The 8,548-nt window shown below is 42.7% G+C and overlaps 1 protein-coding gene across 1 annotated transcript; it reads left to right on the forward strand.

Moving 5' to 3' along the window:
- The first annotated feature begins 2,857 nt into the window (after positions 1–2,857).
- Positions 2,858–4,697, forward strand: foxi3 (forkhead box I3). Its single transcript, NM_001160460.1, has 2 exons — positions 2,858–3,647; positions 4,126–4,697. The coding sequence occupies exons 1-2, from the start codon at positions 3,044–3,046 to the stop codon at positions 4,695–4,697; spliced, it is 1,176 nt and encodes a 391-aa protein (NP_001153932.1). The 5' UTR covers positions 2,858–3,043.
- Positions 4,698–8,548: the final 3,851 nt, after the last annotated feature.

The following is an 8,548-nucleotide window of genomic DNA, read 5'->3' on the forward strand; positions in this document are numbered from 1 at the left end:
TTAGATAAGTTAAATCTTGTCTATGAGTTTTGGTATATCGCCTGTCCGTCCTGGGGGAGGATCCCTCCTTCATGTGGGCAACAAAGAGGTTTCTTTTTTTTTCCCGGAATCCATTTTTTTTTTATGAGTTTTTCCTTACCGCGAAGGAGGTCTAAGGGCAGGGATGTCCAGTTTAGTTTAGTTTAGGGTTCCTATAGAATTGTATGTATTTATAAAGCCTTTAGAATTACTTGTAGGAAGCCCATTGAGACGACCGCTGTTGTGATTTTGGGCTATATGAATAAAACTGAATTGAATTGAAGAATCCCAAACAAACACAGAGGCGCTCACATTAGTCTGAATGTCATGACACTCACATGGATGACTGAAAACATTTTATAACACCACAGTGTTTACCACGTTGACTGAGTTATAATGTCATTTAACAATCTTTATATTTTATACAACTTTGAGGTTTTTATGTGCACAAGAGCTTTCAAATGCAATCCAAACACTTGTTTGAATAATAAACAAGCTTAAACCTGGGCAAACTGCAAATGCAGTAGTTATTATGACGACGCCACCTTGTGGAGTAGTCCTAAAAAAATGGAGATACTGGATAATCGTGGTCAAAAGTTCTTTTTATAACTTACATTCCAAAATAGCAGGAATCTTATCCAATTACTAGAAATGATAAATCATAATTATATAATAATAATACTAACAAAATAGAACAATAAAAAAGTATCAGCAATAATTTAATCCTAACCCTTAATATGGATGGACAGGGAGGGTTTAAGACTGTTAGATGTTTTCTCCATTTGTGGATTTGATTTTCCCTCTAATCCCGTTCATGTCTGGATAGATCCCGATTACTTTCTTTGTTAATGAAATTCTTGAGATCACAGCAGGACGTTCAGCTTCTGAGGATCATCTGGTCTCCTTCTCTTTGTCAGGAAGGAACTATTAAAATAGTTTCTATTTTGGGCGCAGGTGTGGCACCGACTACACCCAAAAAACACAGAGCACGCACCAAGAATTCCTGACTTGGACAGGTGAAGTGTTCAGGGTGAAGCCCTCCCTCAGCAGACAGTAGGTGGGGGGGTGGGGGGCTCCAGTGACCCTGTGACCCCGAACGGCACTAAGCGGCTTTAATGGAGAAATAAACGAGCCAAGGAAATATGACTAAAAATCAAAGATGATACACAAAAGGGCACAATTCTCACATGATAAAGTAAAGCCGAAACTTTGAATGTGTGTTTAACCAGAGATTACTTATGTTAAATGTTATGTCATTAGAGGAAAGGGTGATTATTGAGATATGATTGTGATATCCGTAAATCAAATTATATTGTTTTTGTTCCTTTTGTTTAGCCATTGTTGCTTGTGTGTAGCTAGAATAGAGGACCGCCTTCAAAATGAGATGCTTCATCTCCAGGGGTCGATCCTCCTCTACCTTTAACTGCTTGAATAAATAATGTGGGGGTGGGGGACATTAGTTTTTCTGTGTATCTTGGGCCTGCTCAATAAACAGAAAATGTATCCTCATCACAATATCAGCCTGTGTGATTGGTGTATCGCAAAGAAAACTGCATTCAGTAGTAACCTTGAATGTTTTACACACAAGACCAAACAATCGGAAGTACTAACAGATCAAATACAGTTCTTTACGCACGAATCACATGAAGCCTTTTTATGTTAAATGCCGCCTCTTACTTAGATTTGGATGAGACTGGAAAATCCCATTGGTTCAGACTGTCATCTACTGTATGGAAGCGTTTCTGTTGCATAATTAAAAATAAAAGTGTTTATAAAAGTTAATAAAAGTGTCCATGTTTTCCATGGTGACTCCGGAAATCGGCGATCCATTGAGAATGTCTTTATGTACTTGCCGTGCACGTGCATTAACCCAGGGTTACCAAGTCGAGTGTAATTAAGCTAACTCATATCCGGTCTTTTGGAACAGACATACCCAGAGTAAGCAAGTTCAGGCAGATTTCAGCAAGAGTTCAGGGTTAAAATCAGGGTAGTTTAAACATGCTTCCTGGAATACCCCCCTGGAAAGACGGATCAGAGAGCGGTTCTTGGTCCCGGATCAGGGTCCGCTTGGGTGTTTTCGGAAATGTGTTCCCGCTTATCAGGGGAAAAAGAAAGTTCACTTTTGAGCGAACCAAATGTGTTCAGTCTGAATACAGCCTATAAGCCACCTCCACTTTTATTAAATAAAGATGTTGTAGGAAAAGGAAATGATTTTTAGTTGTTTCTTGTTTTCATGTATGCAGTCGTGTTCTCATCACAATATTGATCACTATATGTCATATAGTATATGACACATTGCACCTTTTCGTCATGTCAGCTCTAGTGTATATTTCATTTTTTCATTCCCTTTATAATAACGTGGGTCTTTAAAATGGGGTTTTCTTGGTTTAATTTTGTGATTACATAAAATTTTAATCGTGACAAATATACATTCGTGTAAAGGGATTTTAGCTGAGTGTTGCTGTTTCACTGCAGCTGAAACTAATAAAATGTCAACTATCTGGTGATATGATATTTTTCTCAGACATTTTAAAGGGAAAAAAGATACACGTTTTAAAAAAAATAAGAAAAGAAAGAAGAAACTAAACTAAATAGACGTGTCTAAAGTTCTGCGGGGAAAACTCCAGCAAGAAAAGACTCACCTGTGCTCAGAGGTGGCGGACGGATGCCGTGAAGGTCCACATCAGGAGCTGTTGTCGTCTCAGTGTGCGCGTGTTTGTTTGTCAGCAGCTCCGGGTTTAGTGCTCCGTGCGTCAGAGCGCAGAGGAAACGTGGTGGCGCGCGCTTCTCTCCGCAGGTGGTTTCCCCACAGCGCTGACCTGCAGCTCGCTGAAAGATGAAGGCCACTCCCCCTGCCTCCTATTGGCTGCCGGGAATCCCTCGGACTGGATGTGGCCGCCGCCGAGCCTTTATTCCATCCAGGCTCCATAACTTCTCCATCTCTTCCTGCACTTGTTGCTGCTGCTCGCGCATCGAGCCGCGCAGACCGCTTCAGCGCCGCCTTTGGGATTTCCCGCGGGGAGGGATGAACTCCATCGACCCTCAGTCCCAGCACCACCAGCACCACACCTCTCCCACTGTCGTCTCTCTGCCATCCAAAGGCGCTCAGGAGTCTCCAGACATGGCCGCAGTCTACTGCGAGAACTTCAGCAGCATGTACCACCAGCAGAGCCTGCAGGGTGCGCAGAGACCCTCCAGCTACGGCCTCGACGGCTACGCCTCGTCCCCAAACCCGTACCTGTGGCTCAACGGCCCGGGCGTCAACTCCTCCGCCCCCTACCTGCACGGCAACAGCCCGGCGTCGTTCATCCCGCCCTCCTACGGCTCGCAGCGGCAGTTCATCACCAACTCACCTGGGTTCGGCGGGCCCGACCTGGGCTGGCTCTCCATCGCCAGCCAGGAGGAGCTGCTGAAGCTGGTCCGCCCGCCCTACTCCTACTCCGCGCTCATCGCCATGGCCATCCAGAACGCGCACGAGAAGAAACTGACGCTCAGCCAGATCTACCAGTACGTGGCCGACAACTTCCCCTTTTACAAGAAGAGCAAAGCGGGCTGGCAGAACTCCATCAGACACAACCTGTCTCTAAACGACTGCTTCAAGAAGGTCCCGAGGGACGAGGATGACCCAGGTAGGCTGGCTGCTCCAAAACGCACGCGCGCCTTTACCTGGAGTGCAGCAGGACTAGAAAAAGGGCATTCCTCAAGTGTTATTTAAGAAACGTTGCAAGTTTAATGGAAGAAGAATTTTTTTCTTTTACAAATATCTGTAGATTTTGATGACTTGCAGTGAACACATAATTATCCCTGGTTAAGTAGTTAATTACTTGATTAGGTTTGATCCTGATGGATTGATGTAATTGTTAACTTTCACTTTAATCCTAAATGGAAACAGATCAGGAAAGGATAAAAAAAAGGATAAAATCCTATTTTCAAAGGACTTACAGGAGGCTGTAATGTACCTTTAGGTTGGAAGTTTGGTGTTTGCATTACACTGATTAAGAAGACTGAATGAAGTATTTAAACTGTGAAAGAAAGCTTGATGACAGTCAATTTTTCTCTGAGTTTAGATCAGAAAATGACAAATTGTTGTTTTTTTTCCATTTACAGGAAAAGGAAATTATTGGACTCTTGACCCAAACTGTGAAAAGATGTTTGACAACGGAAATTTCCGCAGGAAAAGGAAAAGGCGTTCGGACCCCAGCAGTGCCGGCGGCACAGCCGCCGCAAAGATTGAGGATAGCCGGGCGGCGGCGGCCACCTCCCTGAAGCCATCGGACAGTCCTCAGCTCCTGGGGCCCTCCTCTCCAGACATGGAGGCGATGACCGAATCCCACAAAGCCTCGTCTTCATCGCCGCCTGGGCTGGCTTCTGCAGCACCGTGCTTCAACAGCTTTTACAGCAACATGTCCTCGCTCGGCTCAGGGGCCCCCAGCAGACAGGGGTCCCTCGGACTGGTCAATGAACTGTCTAACAGAAACATAACCGCTCTGAGCCCATACCAAGCGGGTCACAGCGGTCAGGACACGGGGGCCTCGGAGCACGGCGAGAGCCTGCACTTCAACCGTGGCGTGTACTACAACACGTTTGGCGGCGGGCAGAGCGGACAGTTCAACAGCCACTTCTACAACAGCTTCAGCGTCAACAGCCTGATTTATCCCCGGGACGGGACCGAGCTATAGGGGAGGCCTCCAACGACACGGACCCAAGTATCTGAGCAGAACCCCACCTGTTCAGCCTGAGCTGGATCCTCTCTCAGTCTCTGAACGACACCAGAACCCAGCACTCCTGGTTCTTCCTCATTTGACCAAAAACAGCACTTGTGGTTTTGCCATTCAGGCCCCTGCTGCGCTTTGAAGGGTGAACAATAGAATAAAATTTATCAAAATGTACTTTTTTCAAACAGAAATATTTTATTAATCTTCATCAAACTTGCCAAAGTTGCCTTTACCGCCGTTACCTCAAAGCAGAAAGGATTTGTGACATCAGAGGCCGACTCTGCTGCTCGGCTTCCAGATTTCCATTTTTGAAGGGCTCTTATTTTCTTATGTCCTGCAGAAAAAAAAAAACGGCACTGTTGCTGACAGAGACTCTCGTGCGGGACGGACGACGTGCATTTTTGTAAATTATACAAATAGTTTTTGAATATTTATGCTATTTATGCGGATAGACATTTTCTACTGTTGTATGAGAATAGTTGCAGAATTTAAACTGACAAAATGCACAGACAGCAGTATCACTAAAACCCAAATCAAATACAGTATCGTTGTTTTTTGAATGCTCTTCTCTGTTCCTGCTTTTTTCTCAGGATGCAGTTTTGACAGAAATTGTTCTTGTATATCTATAGTTTGTATCGTTTTACAGCACACCCATCCTACATGCAGCTTAACCTCATCATAAATAAATACTTTTTACCCTTTAAATTTGGCTTCCGCGGTTTCTTCCAAAAAAAGCACCAATGAAAAGGTCATTTTAGTGTTAAGACAAATAAACAAACTCAAGTATTTGTTGGATCAGATTGAATGCCTTACAAGTCTTTTATTTTTTTTAGATAACTTATGCACAATAATTAAAAGCAGGAGTGTTCAAGTGAAGTTTGTGAGGGTTTTTTTTGTTACTTTAAATTAAAGTTTCTATTTTCTAGTTCAGTAAATACTTTTCCAGTCTATTGATTATTGCTTGTTGTTAAGATAGCAAGACACATTTACGCCAAGGTCCTTGAAATTCTGCTGCTCCAAAACAAGGGTTCACATATGAACATGTATTATGTGACGGGCTGGTTTAAAAGAGGCCGAAAGATACCCCCGTGTGAACCCCCCCCTGCATGTTGTAAAGGGTGATATTTTGAAAGGGTGAAGATCTTAAAATAAGTTCCAAAAAAGACTGAAAGCAGATGAAGAGTGAGGTTGAGCCGAGGCCCCAGACCTCTTCAACCACAGCGGAACATGAACTCATCTGATCCAGTTCACGTCCATTGTCTTATTCTTCACGAGATTCCCTCTTGGAATTAGGCGGCCTGTGACATGCTTTCTTTAGCTGCAGATGCGGCATCCGCATGCACTGATGGACTTCAGAGGGTTCAGTGTCTTTTTAAGGACAAAGCTGTCCCAGACCCCCACCTTTTATACTTGACCTTATAAACGTTAGCAGGTCAAGTCTTCACACTTTTCCACTGATGGCTGGCATGACCGCCATTAGTCTTGTGAGCCGGACACAGATGAGCGTCAACCATCTTCAGTCCAAAAGCTGCGCGGGCTTTACACATGTACTGTCTAATTTATTTAAAATGATGATAGAAACTCTTTGAATAGTTTTGTTCAAACACGTTTCCCAGGAAATGAATTATACTGAATTTTGCATCAAGACAGTCATTTTGAACGGAATCATTACACTTTAGTCCTTCAAGAAGAATGTAACCCAGTTTATTTTTGACAATTATCTTTCAGTAGAGCTGATTCACAGACTGTGGTTTGCTTTTCGGCATATCCCGTAAGGGGGACGCTACAGCCAATCAGCTTCCACACAGGTTGTTTGGAAGATGACACAAGCAGGTATTTTATCCGGGCTGGGGACCGGAACTGGGGGACCCAGACCTGGGGCCCCCCTTGTGGCTACATAGTTACCCAGAAGCATGAAGGGTCTTGCCCAAGGACCCACACTGGATGAAGCTCATTAGGCCCCCGAATGCACCCTGGTTTCCAGTCCTACACGCAGCCAACTGAGCCATCCAGAGGCTTTGAGTTTATTCTCAACCAAGTCATACATTATTCTGTTTGTATATAGATATTTTAGGCTTTTGAAAATAATTCAAAAGATACTCTTAAATGATCAATTTTGTGGAGTTTAAAAAAAAAAAGGGGCCGTGCTTTATTTATTTTAAATTCAAAGAAAACGTCTTGCAGATTTACTGGCCAAAGATCTGGACCTGTACCAGAGTTTCTGAAATGTTGATGAAATGATGAAATGTTTGCATATATATTTAGTAATAACTGCCAACCGCACAGAATCGGTTTGATCTACAAAACAAACAAAAAATGCATGTAGGTAATGTTTAAAAACTCCTTCCTGGTACCTGAAAATCATCTAGACAGGGCTTTCCCAGAGTGTATCCATGAGTGCACAAAGATTTCCCAGCATAACTTAGAAGGTGAAGAAGAGGCTGGAGACTGTGAACAGGTTGGCTGTTTGAGTTGTGGTTGATGATAAACCATGAAAAATGTTAATCTTTTAAAAAAATGCAAGTCCTTTTCCTATATCTGTATTGACCAGAATGATGGTTGTCGCACTTTCAGTCAGAATGTCAGAGTAAGGTGACAGTGAAGGAAGTGGTGAAAAAGGTAATTATGTTTATGCTTGGACTGTTTGGAGGTAAATAGGACACAGAGATCTGACAGGAAAAGCTATGTCAATGTTGCCCCAGTGCATGCTGGGCATTTGCAGTCTATATGTTGATAACACAGGTTGCTTCTGTTCTGACACCAAAATTCACATCACTTATAAGACCTTTATAGATTTTTTAAAATTTTTATATTGGAATAAAGTTTTTAATTTGACCTTGACAGAGTTTGATGTCTTTTAAAAACACCACTTGCTGCTTTTGTTTGGTTTAGTTGCAGGGCCCTGTTTCAGCTTCACTCTTCATATTATATCACTTATGTTTTACTGCATATTCATCAAGTGCTAAAAACCTGACTGCAGTTCCGTTTCCATAACAAATATGCGCAAAACTGGCAAAATTCTAGAAATGTCAAAAAGAACAACAACAAAAAAGCTTACACAATTTGGCAATCAAACTGTTTTTTTAAAATCCTAAATATGTGAATGATCACAAACTGACTCACGCCATCAGTCATTCAGAAACATGGTGACAGATGTGATCAATACTTTGATTGACAGCAGATCCATTCACATTTTTGCCACGGCACTAGCGCTCATCATCATCTATCAAAGGAGACGTCGGCGTCTTCTTCAGGTCGTGGAGCGGCGAGCTCCTTACACGTGGGAGGGGCTACGGATGAAGCCGTTTTGGGAAATGGTGGTTGGTTATTTTCCAGAGGAGCTGTGGATCCAACAATTCCACATGACACGCTCAACTTCTGATGAGCTGTGACGCTGTGGGACCTCTGGTGGCCCCCGCTGTGCAGAGTACAAGGCCGCCAGTTCCTACCAAGAAGGGCATCGCCATCCGGTTGTTGGTCACATGACTCATTTTATTTAAAAAAATGATTCCATTGCACTTTTGGAAATTTGTTAATTTGGATATCACCTTTTTTTTGACAAAGGCAAGTTTTTTTTTAAATAAATAGTCCTGTTTCCATTAGACAAATGCACTATTGCAAACTCATTTTCCCTAATGCCATAGTCAATGGAAATGCTGCTATTCTCTTTCTGTTGTAACTTTAAAGTGAAATTCCCTGTTAAAATGATGCGTTACTGCAAAACCAGACTGTCAATTGATGTATTTGAAATGTCTCCTTAATAATTGATGATAACTTATTTGTCACAAACACATATCAGAAGCAGAAGTGAGTCG

The sequence above is a fragment of the Oryzias latipes genome, chromosome 22 (assembly GCF_002234675.1).
Source record: "Oryzias latipes chromosome 22, ASM223467v1".
Classification (NCBI taxonomy): domain Eukaryota; kingdom Metazoa; phylum Chordata; class Actinopteri; order Beloniformes; family Adrianichthyidae; genus Oryzias; species Oryzias latipes.